We start from the raw sequence: 20,901 nt of genomic DNA on the forward strand, positions 1-20,901 counted from the left end.
TCTGGTTAGCAGGCAAGTGTCTTAGCCACTATGCTACCAGAGCTCCCATCACACACAGAGGAATAGATACACAATTTAAAATGTGCGTGTGTTTGTGTGTATGTGTGTGTGTGTGTGTGTGTATCTATGAGTCGGCTACATTTCTCCAAATTTCTACCATAGCTGTGTTATAGAGTAGCATAAAGGGTACTTAGAAAAGTACCTATAAATGGCTGACAAATATTGTTAGAATGTAATCTATATTTATGACTTATATCAATAAATTTTAAAAAATGTGTTATTTATCCTAGCCTTACATGCATCTTTACAAAAGAAAGCAATTTATATACTGTTATATAGTCCCTTAGAACAAGAATTTCAGAATATTTTAAAAAAAATATTTTGTCCTTGGAGAATATTGGGAAGTAATAATTATCTATTTATCTAGTAGTTTTAACTGGGTTCCATTTACTGAAGGATGTGTTCTCTGCTGAATGCTCTATTTCACCATAGATTTTTCTCAGCAGAAACTCAAGTGTTTCACCCTGGGCATCATCACTGACATTTTAATGGGAAAATCATTTAAATATTTTACAGTGGTAAAGGGAAATTAAAATTGTCTGCTAATGTCTACCTTAAAGGGATATTTTTAAATGAAAATAATTTAAAATACATTTAGAATTTAAATATATGGGAAAAGTCAAGCACTGTCCAATTTATGAATAGGTTGTGTCCTAAGATTTTGTTTGTTAGTTGGTTGATAAGATCTCTGTGTGCATGTTTCCCTGAGAAAACATTGGTACACATGGTGGTTTGTTACACTGGCCAGGATTCTATACACATGTGTGTAACTGCCATTACAAATGCCAGAATCATTCTTCCCATACATCCCATGCATAGCTGCTTAAGAGAATGTACCATGAACCTAACCAACAGGTGAAACAAGCAAAAGCATTGTTCCATTAGTTAAGGATAGAGGAATATCTTGGGCAAAGCACCTCACTACATGGGTCTCAACTTTCTGGAATATAAAATGAATATATTAAGTAGATTATGTGTAGGTTAATACTCTAGGGATTGTCTCGTCATCTTTCTATTTAATTTCCTTTGTCTTTATTATTTTCCAGATATCCAGTAGTGTAAGCTGTCCTTTATTTTGTCCATCATTTTTCCCATTTCATTTAAGTTGATTAGTTTGGGTTCTGGTGATAGTCTCTTCTTTTCCCTGCCTCATCCCCTTCCAAAGAAATCCCTAGCCCTGTGTTATGTAGCAGGGCCTTGCTCTTAGAATTCTGTGACCGGTTGCTCCCCACCTTTAAAATATGATGAATTAAGTAGATTAAAACTCTTCACAAGTATATTGAAGGTATCAAGCATAAATAAATTCTATAGTTATCAAAAACAACCTCAGACAACAAAATGCTTAATATCCTGATTATTCATAATTAAGATTAATGTTAATGTAATATAAGGCATCATGCTAAGACTATTACATGCATTTCATCATTTAATGTTCACAACAATGTGATGTAGGTCTTTACATAAGCCCTATTTTTCAGATGAAGAACTTGATGAAGATGACTTATAGGGATGGCAAAGTTAGACAGAAAGACAAATTAGATGCATAGTAAGTCAAAGAAATATTATTTCATACAGTTCTTTTTTAACTTAGAAGCAACATGATAGTTAGTTAAATATTTGAGCTGTAGAATCAGGCAAACCTAGGTTTGTCTTACAGCTTTTTCACTTATTAGGCAATTAACCTTGGTCAGTTTTCTACTTCTTTGAGCCTCATTTTCTTATCTAAAATAGAGATGATGATGATAACTAATTTGAGAATGTAGTGAGAAGTGAGAAATGTGTAAATCAAATGAGATACTATTTGTAATGCTTTTAGCCCAGCACCTAGTACACTACATGTACTCAATAAATAAAATTCTGTTATAATTATCATTCTTACTGGTTATATCTAATTGATTAATCTTTACTGGGATTCATTTCTCTGTAGGTTGAAACTTTATGTATATAGGTTTGAATGTGAAGATGTTAAACAATACTTTTAAATTATTGTTTCAATAAGAATTCCTATTTTGTGGCAGTTAATATACACTAATGAGGCATTGGGAGGTTCAGTGGTAGAGGTCTTTTCTTTTACATGGAAGACCTGGGTTTGATTTCTGGCCAGTATACCTCATGCGTAGCCACCACCCATCTATCAGCATGTTACTATGATGCTGAATGGGTTTCAGCAAAACTTCTAGATTGAGATGGATTAGGTGATGTACTTCCAAAAATCAGGCAGTGAAAACTCTATGGACCACAATGGTCTGATCCATAATAGATCATGGAGATGATGCAAGACCAGGAAGTGTTTTGTTCCCTTGTGTATGGGGTCACCATGAGTTGTGAACTGACTCCACACCACCTAACTGCAGCATCAAATTCTAATCTCTGTATTTCCTTCAATAGAACAAGAGTGGGAGCAAAGTGAAACACACGGAGTTGTCGTGAAACAGAATCAACTCAATGGCAACTGATTCGCGTTTTTGTGAATTTTTGGTTATGTAGACCAAGCCTCCAGTATGTTTTTATTGTTATTGTTATACATAAAGAAATGGGCATGCCAATTTAGTGGTATTCTTATCAGCAATGGCAGCACTGTGAACATTTCTACCAGTCAGCCTGACCACTCCCTCTTGTGTGTTCCAGTTCCAGGAAAACCCCGGCTTGTGATCAGCCACACTCAGATGAATACTGCCCTCATTCAGTGGCACCCCCCTGTGGACACATTTGGACCTCTTCAGGGCTACAGGCTCAAATTTGGCCGAAAGGATATAGAGCCACTCGTGACTCTTGAGTTCTCTGAGAAAGAAGATCATTTTACAGCTACAGACATCCACAAGGGAGCGTCTTATATCTTCAGGCTTGCAGCCAAAAACAAAGTGGGCTTTGGGGAGGAGATAGTGAAGGAGATTTCAATTCCAGAAGAAGTCCCTGCTGGATTCCCTCAAAACCTCCATTCAGATGGAACCACTTCAACTTCCGTTCAATTATCTTGGCAGCCACCTGTCCTCGCAGAGAGAAATGGCATTATCACCAAGTATACACTTCTCTATAGGGATATCAACATCCCACTTCTTCCATTGGAGCAGCTTATTGTTCCAGCTGACACCACTATGACACTCAGTGGCTTAAAACCAGATACCACATACGATGTAAAAGTACGTGCTCACACGAGCAAAGGGCCCGGGCCATATAGTCCCAGTGTCCAGTTCAGGACACTACCTGTGGATCAAGGTAGGATTTGTCTGCTTCTGGCCTTCCTCCTTTAAAGGAATGTCAGTCTTTGGAAATCAGTATGTTGAAGCTATAAATAACTGATCGGCCCATTCATATTGATAGGTTCAACAAAAGCAAAAAGGTAAAGTATGTAAACCCTAATACATTTTGGATGCCTTAGATTTCAGTTATAGGATGCCGAGAAAGTCTCGCTGACAGCACCCTATATCCTAAGGTAAGGAAAGCACAATGTAGTGGATTCAATTGGAGAGAAAAGAAAGATCTTTATGAGAATGGGGTATTAAAATGAGTGCTCTACACAGGTAGGCAAATCATACTCTCTGAACACAGTAGAAAGCATCTAGTTTAATTCCTGTGGTCCATGGTGGAGAAGGACAGGTCATACGTCTTTAGAAATAGTTTCAATACACTGTTTTTCCTTTTCCAGCAGTGTTTGCAAAAAACTTTCATGTCAAAGCAGTAATGAAGACTTCAGTGTTGCTGTCTTGGGAAATTCCAGAGAATTATAATTCTGCCATGCCTTTCAAAGTAAGTTGTTTTCTAATTTGTAAGATATCATGGATAAGAGCGTGGGGGGGGGGGTAGTTCATCTGGGTAAGTTATTTGCAAGGCTTGCTGACAGCTCTGATTTGGCCACTGTACATGCTGCTCATTAGTAGCTTTCATGTAAGAGATTGAGTTTGGTGCTTTGGTAATATGACCTTCCCACATAATGAGGACCAGGGGGTCAAACACAAGGCTGGTGTTACTTATAGGTCACCTGGTACTTCCAGATTGTACTCCTTAAATTTAAACAAGTGCTTTTGTTTATCTATTAGAAAATGAAATTTACATAGTTCCTACCTATTTGTAATGCAATATTCTGAGAGTATTTGCATTATTTCTTGGCCTGAATTCTTTGCACATTTTAAACTCTCGTTTGCCATTGAGAGATGTTAGCAATAAGTACAAATTTATGCAATGAGTAGGAAAACGTTTGTGAAAGTAAAACACATCTTTATGAACAAACATGTAAACCTTCATGGGAAAAACAAAAATGTGATGGGAGCAATATATTGAAAATTTGGGGCATTTTTGCATGAACTCTATTAAGTTTACATACAACTGCCAGATCACATATTATAAAACAATTATACATTTATTTTCGTTGTGGATTTAGATAGACTTAGAAACATTATCCAGAAGATCAGTGGTTCAAACCCACAAGCAGCTCTGTAAGAGAAAGATGAGGCAATTTGCTTTTGTAAAGAGTTATAGCCTTCAAAACTTGATAGGGCAGTTCTACTCTCTCCTATTGAATCACTATGAGTTGGAATCAACTCCATGGCCTTGAGTACAAGAAACATTATGTAATGCCCTGGTAAAAACTACAAGAAAAATTAATATAATCTTTAAAATTGTGAACACTTATGGGTTAGAGATCATCCACAGTTTGAATTGATCTCATAGGTGTTTTCTATTAGCAAGTGCACGTTGGTTTAAAAAATGTTTCACCTCTTTGACAATCAAAACTCTGATTGATTTTATCTCTCTAGATTCTTTATGATGATGGGAAAATGGTAGAAGAGGTGGATGGCCGAGCCACACAGAAGTTAATTGTCAACCTGAAGCCTGAGAAATCATATTCATTTGTGCTGACAAATCGTGGGAACAGTGCTGGTGGACTTCAGCACAGGGTCACTGCAAAGACTGCTCCAGATGTACTCCGTACCAAGCCAGCCTTCATTGGGAAGACCAACTTGGATGGCATGATTACTGTGCAACTACCAGAAGTACCTGCAAATGAGAATATAAAGTAAGTTGATTGAAGGGTTGGGGTTGAAGGAAGGAGTTGGAGGTAAGAAGGAAAGACACTTACATCTCAGTATTATAGTGGATATAAAATCATACTCCTTTCTGTATATGGAGGGAAATATTTCCTACATAAGCCCACAGTTTTGTTGTCTACGTTCTCTTGCACTGTGTTTTGATATTCATTGTAATACAAATTGTCATTAATTTAGCATATACTGAGTATTTTCTGTGTGCCAGGAATAATGTTACTAAGAAGACAGGAAGACAAATAAGGCATGGTCCTTACTATAAAAAAACTTTACATTTTAGCATATGAAATAAGGTGATTTGAATTACTAATGTCTGGCAAAATTTATTTAATTGTGAGGAAGTCTTACAAAGTATTATAGGATTGAAAACTTTCAGAAATTAGATACCCAGTGGTGTTATACTATGTATTTTGTTACATGTGTGTTTAAAGATAGAAGAAATTTCAACAAGTAAAAGTTGAGAATGTCTTTGGAAATGATGTGAAATTCAGAAAATGCAAGTTTTCTGGTTTAGATGAAACATAGTATAAAGACCAGTGGGGTTGAAGTGGAAAATTAAATCCAGTCAATTTAGTAGTTTGTCCAAGGACATAGAGCTTGTTGATACCAGAATCAGTGGAAGGAAAAAAATGTACTCATCAGAATTTACCGGTATGGTGTGGTAGACACCAGGGAATAAAAAAAGACTTGTCCTAGAGCTAATCTAGTGGAGAATATAGAGAAGTAGATGTGTAATAAATATTAATGGTAGAGTTATGCTAACTGAGAATAGGATGGGTTTAGGAAGTTTTCTGAATTTAATCATTAAGGATGAAAAGGAGGCAAACAAGGAATCGAAGAGTGAAAAGAGTATATGCAAAAGGAGTTGTATGAAAAGGCCCAAAATTAAAGGAGAGAAGTGATTTGATAAGGCTGGAACACAGAATGTTTGAGAAGGAGTGGTTGAAGAAGGATGAGAGAGATGTACGAGAGCCAAGTCATACAAGTTAGAACAATGTCCTATAGACCATAGAAATCCATCAAAGTTTGTTATGCAGCAGAGTTACATGCTTCCATTTGAATAATACCTAAGTACTCCTTTTTTCCATTTTAGGAGCTGTTTATTAATATTCTGCTACATGGTTGACACTATGCTACATTCTTGGGTTAGGACTAGACCATTTTTCAGTTTTTCTATCCCCATAATCAAAGGGTAGCTGAAACTTGATACGAGAGGTTTGAAGGTCAAGCATAGGCATTTATACATATTTCTTGGATCCTTCAGACCTTAAAATTTGGGGGAAGGCCGGTGATGTGATTAAATAATTCTTCAGGAAGTTAGCTCCAGATGGTACATGTTAATAGATTGAAGCACATAGAGACAGGCACAGAAGAAATTGTGGAGAAGTCACCATGTAGTTGACTCTAGGCAAATAATAGATTCTGAAGTAATACGGCAATGGTGGAAATAAGATGTGGAGGCTGACATGAGATAAAGTAGAGCAGCAGGATTTGGAAACTGTCCATGAAGGGATCAAGACCAAGGAAGATGTTACAGATGTCTCTGAGGGTTGAGCTTTAGTGACAAAAGTAATGAGACTTCCATCATCCTAAAGGATGAAAATCAAGATGATGAGTTTAATTGTGGATATATTTTACATGAGGTGTCAGTGACATGTTGTTGTTGTTGTTATTTTGCCATCGAGTCAGCCCCAACTCATAGCGACCCCTTCTTGGGTTTCCGAGGCAGTATCACTACGGAAGTAGGAATGCCCAACCTTCCTTCCGAGGAGTGGCTGGTGGGTTTGAACTGCCAGCCGTCTGGTTAGCAGGCAAGTGTCTTAGCCACTATGCTACCAGAGCTCCTCCAGCTAAAAATGTATCATGGGGAAAGAATATGAACTAATGAACTTTATCTTAACCACCACTAAGCCAGGAATAGAATGGTGGCCAAGGTAAAGCCCTACCTTTCTGTGGGAAAACAGATGCAAGAAATAGTAATATAAATGCAATGGCGTGAATACTGACAAATACTCTTCTAATCTAAATGCAAAATTTTAGCCCAAATTGAGTGTCTGGGGAGGCATTCTGAAGGAGATAACCTGAAAGCTGAAGGATGAGAAAGATTTAAAAAGAATTTAGAAAGTTGCTAACGATGAAAGAGCAGGGGGAAAAAATGTTGTTGTTAGGTACTGTGGAATTGGTTCCAACTCATAGTGACCATATACACAACAGAATGGAACACTGCCTGGTCCTGCACCATCCTCACAATCATTGACATGTTTGAGCCCATTGTGATGGCCACTGTGTCAATATATCTCATTGAGGGTCTTCCTCTTTTTTATTGACCCTCTACCAAGCATGATGTCATTCTCGAGGCACTGGTCACTCTTGAAAAAATATGGACTATAAATTTAATGCTTTAAAAAAACACACCGTTGGGCAATCTGGTTCCTTAGTGATACTGCCTCAGAAAGCCAAGGAAGGGTCACTATGAATTGGGTACAACTCGACAGCAGTGGGTTTTTTATTGAGAAGAGAGCAGTTGAAAAATGGAAGTAATAAAGTCTATACTGTGGTATTTATTATTAATTTAGTTTTTAGGGGTTTTTTTTGTAATAACAATAATGTTATTTTATAGACTATTTACCAAATTGGCTTGATACAATGCATTAGCCATCATTGGAAAATGAAATTTTAATCTATCAGTGGTAGACTTTAGCTTCATTTTCCAGCTTCTGAATGACTTGAAAATATTGCAGACTGTATTTTGTCTCCTTCAGTGTTTTTCTTTAGCTTCAGTTTTGTCCCTTCATTTTATTTGTGTACCTCCACCTTCTGTATGGAAATGGGAATCAGAGATAAGTGATGAAACATAGGTAACAAAGACAAGAAGAGACAAACATGAAGCAGAGAAAGAAAGTAAACTTCCATGGAAAAAAAATGTTATGTTTTTAGAAATAAACTAAGGATTTTCAGCAATGTGTTCTAGCCACTCCAGGAAAAAGAAAAGCATGAAAGACTAAATGAGGAAACGACTTGAGTGAGAAAAGGGTAGGAACCATAGGAAATGAAATAATAATTTGCCTTTACTGGGCTTCTTAAAGGCATGATAGCTTAAAGGTATTCTTTTTGCCTCCCAGTTCATGTGGCAGTGAGCACATATGCAAGGACACTGTTGTATGCTGTGGGATTTACAGTAGGTGACAAGTCTAGAATATTAAAAAGTATCATAGCTTTTTGTTCAGTATTCAGTGGTAGAAAAGAAGAAGAAAACAGAACTGATTGCTGAGCTGTGGGATGGGTTGCCAGCATTTGTTTAGGTGAAAGCTTTCTGCAAGTATGCCTATGGTATATTTTCTAGAAATTGCAAATTTGGTGACCGAAGGCTATTTTGTTTACCAGTTCAGGCCAAGAGAATTCAGATGTCTGATCCTCACCCCCACCTTCTCACCTCCTCAAAATAAAAGTGCTTCTTGTAAATCCAGAGGGACTGGTACACCTCAAGTCTGTTTTCTAGTACATTTGATTTTTGGGGTTCTTATTTGGGAAAACACAGGGGGGCTCCCCCAAGCAAAGACTCAATTTCTCATGAAATACCCATGTGAGTCCTATAAATGCTACCACAGGGATTCTGTGGTACTTCAACCTTCTGTTTTACTCAATTTATCAGACAGAATGCCAGTCAGAAAATATGTCACTCTTTTTCAGAAGCAAAATATGGTGGCAGAGGAAACTTCCATTGACTTCTCAGAGCAAGTTTTTACTCCAGGTGTAATAAAAAATGTAGCATGCAGATTGTACTAGGAGAAAAAAACTACTAGAAGGCTGTTGTTGTTAGGTGCTGTCGACTCATCTCCAACTCATAACAACCTTATGTACAACAGAATGAAACAATGGACCAGTCCTGTACCAGCCTCATGATCCCTACTATACCTGAGCCCAATGCTGCAGCCACTGTATCAGTCCAACTTGTTGAGGGCCTTCCCCTTTTTTGTTGACCCTCCACTTTACCAAGCATGACAACCTTCTCCAGAGATTGATCCCTTATAATAACATGACAAAAGTAGGTGAGACAAATAAGCCATTCTCAATTCCAAGGAGAATTCTAGCTGTACTTCTTCCAGGACAGATTATTAGTTCTTTTAGCAGTCCACAATACTTCCAGCATTCTTCACCAATACAACTCAAAAGCATCAACCTTCTTCGGTTTTCTTTGTTCATTCTCCAGCTCTCACATACATATGAGGCAATTGAAAATACCATGGCTTAGGTTAGGTGCACCTTAGTCTTCAAGGAGATATCTTTGCTCTTCAGCACTTGAAAGAGGTCTTTTGCAAGAGATTTACCCAAAGCAATACATCTTTTAATGTCTTGACTGCTACATCCATTGGCATTGATTGTAGAACCAAGTAATATGAAGTCTTTGACAACTTCAGTCTTTGCTCCATTTATCACTATGCTGCTTATTTGTCCAGTTGTGAGGATTTTTGTTTTCTTTATACTAAGGTGTAATGCATACTGCAGACTGTAGTCTTTAGTCTTCATCAGTAAGAGCCTCAAGTCATCCTCACTTTCAGCAAGCAAAGTTGTGTCATCTGTGTATCTTAGATTTTTAATGAGCTTTCTTCCAATCCTGATGCCATGCTCTTCTTCATATACTCCAGCCTCTTGGATTATTTGCTCAGCATACAGATTGAATCAGTGTGGTGAAAGGATACAACCTTAATGCACTCCATTCCTGATTTTAAACTATACCCTTGTTCTGTTCAAACAACAGCCTCCTAGTCTATGTACATGTTCATCATGAGTACAAAGACATGTTCTGGAATTCCCATTCTTCTCAGTGTTATCTGCAAATTTTTATGATCCATGCAATTGGATGCCTTTGCATAGTCAATAAAACACAAATAAATATCTTTCTGATATTCTTTGCTTTGACCCAAGATCCATCTGATACCAGCTATGATATCCCTCACTCCACACCCCCTTCTGAATCCAGCTTGCATTTGTGGAAGTTCTCTGTCAACTCTTTTTGAATTATCTTCAGTAAGATTTTACTTATGTGTGATATCAGTGATATTGTTCAATAATTTCCACATTCTGTGGGATCACTTTTCTTTAGAATGGGTACAAATATGGATCTCTTCCAGTCGGGAGGCTTGGTAGCTGTCTTCCAAATCTTCTGGCACAGCTGAGTGAATGCCACCGGTGGGGCATACATTTGTTGAAACATCTCAGTGGGTATTTTCTCAGTTCTTGGAGCCTTGTTTTTCACTAATTCCTTCAGTGTAGCTTTGACTTCTTCCTTCAGTACCATTGGTTCTTGATCATATGCCACCTCCTAAAATGGATGAACATCGACCAATTCTCATTGGTATAGTGACTCTTTGTATTCCATCCATCTTCTTTTGATGTTTCCTGTATCATTCAACATATTGCCCATGGAACCTTTCAGTATTGCAACCCGAGGCTTAATTTTTTTTCCTCAGTTCTTTCAACTTGAGAAATGCTGAGTGTGTTCTTCCCTGTTGGTTTTCTAACTCCAAGTCTTTGCACATTTCATCATAATAATTGACTTTGTCTTCTTTGGCTCTTTGAAATCTTCTATTTGGCTCTTTTATCCTTTGAGTTCTTCCATTTGCTTTGTTGTTGTTGTTGTTATGTGCCATCAAGTCGGATCCGACTCATAGTGACCCCTCCTTAGATTTACAAGGCAGTATCACTATGGAAGTAGATTGCCCCATCTTCCTTCTGAGGAGTGGCTGGTGGGTTTGAACCACCAGCCTTCTGGTTAGCAGTCAAGTATCTACTCTCAATTCAAAGGCAAGTTTCTGAGTCTCTTCTGACATCCATTTTGGTCTTTTCTCCCTTTTCTGTCTTTTTAATGACCTTTTGCTTTCTTCATGGTTGATGTTCTTGATGTCATCCCACATTACTCTGGTTTTAGGTCATTGGTATTCAGTGCATCAAATGTATTCTTCAGATAGTCTCTAAATTCAGGAGGGATATAATCAAGGTCATATTTTGGCTCTTATGGACTTGTTTGAATTGTGTTTAGCTTCAGCTTGAACTTGCATGTGAGCAGTTGATGGTCTGTTCCACAATCAGCTCCTGGCCTTGTTTTGGCTGAAGATACTGAGCTTCTCCATTTCCTCTTGTCACAGATGTAGTCAATCTGATTCCTGTGTACTCTGTCTGGCAAAGTTCATGTGTATAGCCACCATTTATGTTGTTGGAAAAAGGTATTTGCAATGAATAAGTTGTTGGTCTTACGAAATTCTGTCATGCAATCTCCAGCATTATTTCTATCACCAAAGCCATATTTTCCAACTACTGGTGATCCTTCTTTGTTTCCAACTTTTGCATTCCAATCATCAGTGATAATAAACACATCTTGATTGCATGTTTGGTCAATTACAGACTGAAGAAGTTGGTAAAAATCTTAATTTCCTCATCTTTTGCTTTGGTGGTTGGTGTATAAATTTGAATATTAGTAGTATTAACTGGACTTCCTTATAGATGTATGGATATTATCCTATCACTAACAGCATTGTATATCAAGACAGATCTTGATACATTCTTTGTGATGATGATTGCCACACCATTCTACAATTTGTGATTCCTGGCATAGTAGATCATATGATTGTCTAATTCAAAGTGGCCAAAACCAGTCCATGTCAACTCACTAATGCCTGGAATATGAATCTTTGTGTTCCATTTAATTTTTGACAACTTCCACTTTTCCTAGACTCATACTTTGTACATTCTATGTTCTGATTATTGATGGATGTTTGCAGCTGTTTCTTCTCATCTTCAGATGTGCCACTTCAGCAAATGGAGGTTGCAAAAGCTTTACTCTATCCACATCATTAAGGTTGGCTCTACTCTGAGGAGGCAGCTCTTCTTACATTGTATTTCGAATGCCTTCTGACCTGAGAGCTCATCTTCTGGCACTATATTGGACAATGTTTTAGAGCTATTCATAAAGTTTTCCAATAATATATCAGACAGTGTTTCACTTCTATTCATAAGCTTTTCACTGATCAGTTCTTTAAAAAGTGGATGGCCTCTTCCTTCATGCACTAAAAGGTATCATAGCAATCATTTTCTGTTTATGAAAAGTGAAAATGAAGAACAAGAGTAATTTTTGAAATTTTAAATATCTTTGGTTTTATTAATTTCATTTTCAGATCTTTTCATTTTTCTTCCTTAAAAAAAGTCATTCCTGGAACCATGTCCAATAAGTTGGTTCATAAAACTTTGGACCACTATAAGTAGTTTAATGAGGAATAAATCATTTGTCTTGGTTGTCAGTTGAAGTAGGAAAGCCTGAAATTTGGAGTATAATGGAGTATAATTTACTGGAGATGTTATATTGTTTAACCTAAACATTATAATCACCTTGTAAGGTAGGTTGTTTTGGTTCTCTAGTGCCTCGCTAACAGGAATACCACAGGTACATGGCTTTAACAAACAGGAGTTTATTCTCTTACAGTTTGGAAGGCTAGAAATCTGAGTTCAGAGTGTCAGCCTTTGGGGATGGGTGAAGGTCTTTCCAGCTTGGGCTTCAGCTTTGCCTCTTGCTCCCAGCCCACTGGAGCCAGAGGTGTCTCTTAACTCCGACAGCTGCTGGCTGCTGAGGCTGACAAACCCAAGGTCAACAAGTAAAATGGCACAGTCAAAATATTATCAGGCAACATGGCAAGCCACCAATAAAGAGTCTCAAGATTGGCAAACAACATGGCAGGCCATTGAGATGAAGACTCAGCCAAATGCAGGAACAAGATATGCCAAAAAGCTTGAGAACTTTCTCAAAATAATCTTCTTATATAGTGGAAACAGACCACATCCCTAAGGCAGCTACTCAGCTTCTCACAGTAAATTTCACCATGGAATTGATTACCAGTCTTATCATGCGGAATCACTATATCCAGTTGCCCAAACATTCAAAACCAAACCCAGCCAAGTTGACACATAGCCTTAACTACCACATAGGGTGTCTTCTCTCCATAATTAGGTGAGCAAAGTATATGAATAAATAAATAAATATTTTATTTATTGATCAGTCTCTCTGTGGAGTGGAGTGGGGAAGGGACAGGAGCTGCTTGAGGTGGCTTAGCAGATTGGACAGAGCTATCTGTCCCTTTGTCCCCAGCTTTTCTTCCCTGGCCCTCTACCCTCCTCCTTTGTATTCGTTTTCCCAACTTATTCAAGGAATGGCATTCATCATTAAACTCTGAGATCTTAGCATCCCAGTTAAATAATCAGTATCAGAATGCTAGTAAAACCCTAATCAAACCCATTGCCATTAAGTCAGATCTGACTAATGGCAACACTATAGGATAGAGTAGAATTGCCCCATAGAGTTTCAAAGGTGTAATCTTTACAGGAGCAGACTGCCCCATCTTTTTCCTGTGGAGCAACTGGTGGGTTCAATCTGACGACCTTTTGGTTAGCAGCTACACACTTAACCACTGCACCACCAGGGCTCCTGAGACACTGATACAGACTGCTGCTTCCAAAAGCCTGATTGAATTAGAAATGGGACTGCTGAAAGACCAAGACTTGCCTTCCTGGATAATTATATGGAACTGAGCTCCTTGGTGATAACATAATAAATACAATTAGTAAAACTTTACTTAATATAATTAAAGTTCTGAAGGTTAGATTTAACTGGTCTAATTAAATCTAATATACTGGGAAAACCCAGCTTACTTTTTAAGTAGTTAGGGCTTTCCAGATATATTGATTTCTGAAGTTATTTTTCTATTAGTTTACTAGTTAAAAATCTATGTTGAGAAAAATGTTTTAAGCCTAACCTCCAGACTTGAGAGATGGACAAAGTAGAGAGGAGAGTTTAATTTTATGAATTTATCAAACTTATTGAGCCCCCAAAACAATCTTTTTTTTTTTCAAACAAGTTATTTTGGTTCCTATGACTAGATTGATAAGAATTTTTAGGGCACATACTAGCTCCCCATTTCACTCTTATCTAAATCATCTTATCTTTCTAATGTCCCAAGAGATTAGAACAAGAGTCATCACCATGTCAGTAAAGAAAAGCACAATTGCAGTGAAAAGTTATATATTCTGTAACTAACTCTGTGGGCACCTTCTTGCTGGCTTAGAGAGAGAGGAAGAAAGGCTACATGAGCTTATTTGAGAGATGGAGCTTCTTGTGAAGGAGAAGGGCCCCTCAAGCAATTTTGACTGCCTGATTTAGGAGAGGAATATGTCCCTGAGAGCCACCTATCTCACCCACTTCTACTTTTCAGTGGAAAAGAACTTACTGATAACAGTGACAATGTTAAGCAAACAAGGTAAAGACTATATGTATCTAGTGACACACAGGTTAGGTGCTTGGCTGCTTATCAAAAGGATAGCAGTTTAAACCTACCCCAGAACTTTGTGGGAGAAAAACCTGGTGATTTGCTCTCATAAAGGCTACAGTCTAGAAAACTATATGGGGTAGTTCTAATCTGTCACATCTGGTCACAATGAGTTACAATTGACTTAATGGCACCCAGCAACAACAACGTATGTATATCTGCTTTAGCACTGTTTTTCAAATGATGCAAACATATCTTAAGCAGTATTAGAAAACTATAGACTAAACGTGGTACATGAACATCTAGTTGAGAATTTGATCTAATCAGAGAGCTCAAGGAAGGTTTTAGTTAAAAAAACAAGGAAGGTTTTAGTTAAAGAAACAAGGAAGGTTTCAGTTAGGAACTAATAAGTGAAATGATACTTGAGGGATGACGAGAGTTAACTTGGAACAGGTGGAAGGGAATGTTCCAGGCAATGAGAACAGAATGTTCAGAGTTTCTGTGGAAGGATGGAGCAAGGTAAGTTGAAGAAACTGGAAGAGCCCATGATGCTAAAAAAAAAAAAAAAAAAAAAAAAACACTGCCATCGAGTTGATTCTGACCCATAGCCACCCGCATTGTGTTTCCAAGACAGTAAATCTTTATGAAGTAGATTGTCCCATCTTCCTTCTGCAGAGCGGCTGGTAGGTTTGGACCACCAACCTTCTGGTTAACAGTCACATGCCTTAGGCACTGCACCACCAGAGCTCCTTCATGATGCTAGAACTCAGAGGGAATGTTGAAATGGATTCCAACAATATCCTACAGGGGATTTTTTTTATGCTTTTTGATCTTTATCCTCAGAAAAATGGTATCCACTGAAATGTCTTATAAAGAGAGAAATGGCATGATCAATTTTGTATTTTGAAATGAAAATTTCAGAGACTGGACTAGAGGGGCATAAGTTAGTGGAGAAGGAACATACTAGATGTGAATGCACTAGAGATGTATTTTGGAAGTGAGCAGACTTGGCAATAGATTGGATTTAAGACAGGGAGTGAAAACCGATTGTCAGTGTTAACACCTAGTTTTGTGCTATGCATATTAAAATGGCTTGTGGTGCAATATTAAAAGAACATTTATTTTGAGAGGAGTATCATGTGTTTTGTTTTTGCCATAGTAAATTTGAAGGACTTTTGAGACATAGAAATGCAGATACAAAGTTGGAATTGGATAAACCTGTGCAGTTCAGAGGGTTTTCTGAGCTGAAGATAGGAATCTGTGGATTACATGCATATAGATGATAACTGATTACCTGAGCAGAAATTAGATAATTTAGGAGGAAAATACGGAATAAAGAGTCCATGGGCAGAGTTTTGAGAAACTCCAGCATTTCATAGCTGGGAATTAGGTAATTAAAGCTACAAAGGAAATGAAGATAGAGTAGAGAGACATAAACATAAAGACTGGGGGAGTTGTGTCCCAGAAAAAGGACAGAAACTGTTACACATAGGATCTTATCAACATTATTGGATTCTGCCAAGCAGTCAAGTAAGAAAAGGATCATTAACTTGGCTATTGATGTAATTTCACTGACATCACTGAGGACCATGACATTGGCAGTGGGATAGGTGACAAGGCAGAAGTGAAAGCATAGTTGACTGGAAAGTGAGTGGAAGGTGAGGAGATGGAAAAGAGCAAGAACACACAGATCTCTGTGGAATTTTGACAATAAAAGGGTAGGAGAGAGAGCGATTACTGGGTTGGGATGTAGTTTGTTTTGTTGTTTTAAATAGCAGATAATTACATAAGATGAAACAGCTGATGGATAGGTAGCATAGTGCCTAAGACATTTGACTGCTAACCAGAAGGCTGGTGATTCAAAGCCCCCAGCCACTCCTCAGAAGGAAGATTGGGTGATCTACTTCCATTGTGATACCACCTCAGAAACGCAAGGAGGTGTTGCTATGACTCAGATCTGACTCAACAGCAGTGAGTTTGGTTTTTGGTTTGGATAAGCTCTGATGGGAAGAATAAGTTGAGATGCATAGAAAGAAGGGATGCAGTGTCTGGTGAAGTTCCTAAGAAACTGAGAGGATGGGAACCAATTCAAGAAGTAGACATGGCCTCAAAATGTAGAGATACCTCTCTGTTGTGCCAATAGAAAAGATTATGGCTTAGGTACAAATATAAGTAGGCTGGAAGTTTGGTGTACAAAAGATCAAAGAATTCTGGTCTGAAGTTTCTTTCTTTCTTTTCTTTTCTTTTTTGGTGGCTAATTGAAAGATAGACCATATTCTAATAGGATAATGTGGAGGAATGAAGGTCCAAGATTTGAGCCTAAAAGAGAAAGATGGAAAAAGTTATTATGTAAAATCAAAGGATTAGGTAACTGGAAAAGTTGTAATAGGATTGCCAAGCAGTGCCAAATGCTTATTTGTGTTTGCTAACCACAAATTCTCATTCTGTCCTGAAAGATTGTCTTCTTCCTATGCATTCAATTCCTTGTTTTCAAGCACAGGGAAAGACAACCATCACTTTCAGCTAAGGCAGAGTGGAGGTCATTGAGAATGGAAAAGAAGAGAAAGAATCTGAGAGCCCTGGGTGGTTGGGCTAGGCCAAAGAACATGGAAATCACCTAAGATGATGGCAGAGTTTGGGAAGGGGAAAAAAAAAAAAAAAAAAACTTCATAAGAGAAAATAGATACTGGGAAATTCCAGTAAGATGGCGGAATAGGCAGACAAACTACACAGACCCTCTTCAGCAAAGAAAAGAGGAACCAATTAACACAGATACAGAAGATAATCCTGGAGCCCTGAGTTTGAAAGGAAGGATGCAGAAGTGGACTAAACTCCAACTAGTAGAAGAACCTACATGAAAACACTGAAAAAGGAGACATATGGAGCTGTGGACTGTTAGCGATCCTGATGGCATGGACAGCTTGGATATTGCCAAGTGGTGTTAGGACCTAAGAATTAACCTGAAAATTGGCCCTCCTAGTCAGGGACTGAATGGAGGACTGCACTGCTGGCTGGTGAATAAAAGGGGAAGCAGCAAAGAAGGAGACAAGCTGAGCTGTGGACTTTTGGCTGTCCCAAGAGCACAGCCATTTTGAATGTTTACAAGTGTTTTGACCATTTTGAATATTTAAACCAACAGGGTTCTCTCAGATTCCAGAGACCTAAGAATAGGCTCCACTTGCCAGGGACAACAACAACATACTGGACACTGAAGACTCGAAAGTTGTGATATTCCACTTGTTACTCTTATACCCCACACCCTCTTGGTGAACAGAGGTATGGCCATCCCTTACTCCCACCTACCTTCTGGGCTGGCAGGAATTCCATCCCAGTCTGTGTGCTCTGACACAGCCTGGGTGCCCCGTTCTACCCCTTCCTGGATGTTTTTTTCACTAATTTTTTTTCAGTCTGTTTTTGTGTGTTTTAAAATTATTATTATTATTTTCCTTTTTATTACTATTCTTGCTTATTTCCTTCCTAAGTTCTAATATTTGGCTTTTACTCTCTTCCCTTTTCCTAGTTCCCATTTTTTTTCTTTCTTAGGGTTCTCCATATTCCTTGTTTTTCTTTTTGCATCTTTCCCATTTTTCCTTCATTATTCTCCTAATCTACCTCTCTTCTCTTATTTCCCCCTCCCCAGATATTGCAGAGTTTTTTTGTTCCTTTTTCTATTCATATTTCTTTTGGCTTTTTAAAGTATTTCCTAAAGCATTTTCTCTCCTTTATAGCCTTTCCTCTTTTCTTTCTTTCTTTCTTTTTTTTTTTTTTAGTTTTCTTTTTTGTTGATTATTCCCATGTGTTTATGCAGTGTGTGTTTTTGTCCTCTTGCTTTTACTTTCTTGATGGTTTTTCAATTGTTGTTTTTGTCTAGCTGAGTGAGAGACAGCAATTGTACCCATATGACCCAACCACACCCACACCTCCTGCAACTCCACTTAGTGAGAGCCACCACTTACTTCTGCACTAACTGACCAATAATACATGACCACCAATAAGATCCTGACTCACAATTAACTGCTCTTCACAAGCAGTTAACGGAGATCTGTACAGCAACTCTCATTCTCTATCACACTCACCAGGAGACAAGTGGTGAGTGAATAAATGCTGCCAACTAGGAAATAGAGGTGCACAGTACTCTGATTACTCAGATACATCCAGGAAAAAAAAAAAAAGAAAATGAAAATCATGGATGAATTACTCCAACATACAATCACTGATTAAATATAAATACAAGTCACAATGTCTCAGAGACAACAGGCCATCACAGTCCACACAAAGAAGCAAGACAAAGCAGTTGAGACCAGGGAGCAGGATACAGACCCAGAACACACCCCTGAGGAAGAAGCAGCATTGAAACTCCCTGGTAACAAATTCAAAAGAATTACATTTATTTACTTTCAACAGATTGAGAGAAAGATCAAGGAAAACACTGACAAAACCCTAGAACAATTTTGGAAGAAAATACAAGAATAAAATGACAAAATAAATGAAAAATGAGAAGTGATACAAAGTCTACAGATAGAAGTCCAGAAGATTAATACTAAATTTTCAAAAATAGATAACATGTTGAAAGGGAAAAGGAGTAGAATGTAATCAATGGAAGACAGAATTAGTGAGATTGAAGACAAAAACCTCAATGCTTCTTTGGAAAGGGGACAGTCACAAAATAGATCAAAACAAAAAGAAGAAAGCTAAGGTTCTTGCAGGATACCATCAAAAGGAATAACTCATGTGTAATCAGAATTCCAGAATAGGAGCAGACAATACCACAGAGAAAATTGTCCAAGATTTGTTGGAAGAGAATATCTCTGATGTAATGAAAGATGATAATGCATCCATCAAGACGTCCAACGAACCACAAATAGGATAGACTCCAAAAGAAAATCACCAAGACATATGATCATCAAGCTCACCAAAACCAAAGACAAAGAATCCCGAAAGCAGCATGGAAAAAACAAAAAATTACCTATGAAGGGCAACCAATAAGACTAAACTCTGATTTCTTCACAGAAACCACACAGGCAAGGAGGCAGTGAGATGGTATATATAAAACCTTGAAAGAAAACAATTTCCAACCAAGAATTATATACCCGGAAAAATTATTCTTAAAATATGATGGTAAATTACGACATTTCAGATAAGCAGAAATTGAAGGAATTTGACAAAACCAGAATAACCTTACAAGAGATACTGAAGGGAGTCCTTTGGACAAAGAACCAACAACAGCAAATAACAACTGATCATTAACACCCATGATGACATAACCCAGAAACCAACCCAGTTATGGATGTATCCAAAGTAAATAAGCCTACAAGACTGTAAACGGAAACCAGAGACATCAATTAACAAATGAGGATAACTACAAATCAAAAAGAGGGAAAAACTGTGCAGTGACAGAATATCTAAATGGTGAGGAAATCAAGACAATTGCAAGATAAAACAGACTGCTTTAAACTTGGCAAAAAAAATTATAAATCACAGAGTACCTCAAAGAAATATAAATAACCTTCACATCAAAATAAAAAGGAGAAGCACAAATATTTAGCAAGTACTAAAACAACAGTAATGAAGGAAGTGATAACACAATTAATAAACAAAACAAGCTCAGCAAAGAAAATTGTATGGAACAAAAAAATCAGCAACACCACACACACACACACACACGCACACACACAATAATATATATATATATAACACAAGGACAGCAACCAATTTATGTTGTCAATAATGAAACTAAATGTCAGTGGTTTAAATGCACCAGTCAAGAGATGGTAGGTTGCAGAATGGATAAGAAAATAACCCATCAATATGCCATCTACAAGAGACACACCTTAGAGGCCAAGACAAAAATAGACTAAAACTCAAAGTTTGGAAGAAGATATATCAAGCAAATGGCAACTAAAAAAGAACAGGAGTGGCAGTATTAATGTCTGATAAAATTGACTTTAAGACAAAAACCACCATAAGAGACAAGGAAAGATATTATATAATGATAGAAGAATCAATCAAACAAGAAGATACAACCATAATAAATATCTATGGACCCAATGAAAGAGCCCCAAAATACATATATCAGATTTTAACAGAATTGAAAAGACAAATAGATGACTCCACAGTCATAGTAGGAGATTTTAATACACCACTTTCTTTGAAAGATAGAACAACTGGAAAGAAACTCAACAAAGATACAGAAGAGCTAAACAATACAATCCACCAACTTGACCTTATACACATTTACAGAACACTTCACCTAACAACAGCATAATGTACATTCTTTTACACTGCACATGGAACATTCTCCATGATAGACCATAAGTTAGGCCATAAAGCAAACCTTAATAAATTTAAAAACATTGAAATACTGCAAAGCATCTTCTCAGATCACAGTGCTATCAAATTAAAAATCAACAATAGCAAGATCAATGGAAAAGGAGCAAACACATGGAAACTGAACAACACCCTCCTTAAGAACAACTGAATAATAGAAG

The 20,901-nt window shown here is 37.5% G+C and overlaps 1 protein-coding gene across 1 annotated transcript in view; it reads left to right on the forward strand.

Annotated features, from left to right (window-relative positions):
* PTPRD (protein tyrosine phosphatase receptor type D) overlaps positions 1-20,901 on the forward strand; it is a 463,281-nt gene that overhangs the window by 250,189 nt on the left and 192,191 nt on the right. Inside the window, exons 17-19 of the mRNA XM_042781300.1 lie at positions 2,689-3,276; positions 3,707-3,807; positions 4,815-5,074. Coding sequence (XP_042637234.1) covers positions 2,689-3,276; positions 3,707-3,807; positions 4,815-5,074 — 949 coding nt within the window. The remainder of the gene's footprint in view (positions 1-2,688; positions 3,277-3,706; positions 3,808-4,814; positions 5,075-20,901) is intronic.

This window comes from Orycteropus afer, unplaced genomic scaffold (genome assembly GCF_000298275.1).
Source record: "Orycteropus afer afer isolate SDZICR_OR568_19922 unplaced genomic scaffold, OryAfe1.0 scaffold00102, whole genome shotgun sequence".
In the NCBI taxonomy this organism is placed as follows: domain Eukaryota; kingdom Metazoa; phylum Chordata; class Mammalia; order Tubulidentata; family Orycteropodidae; genus Orycteropus; species Orycteropus afer.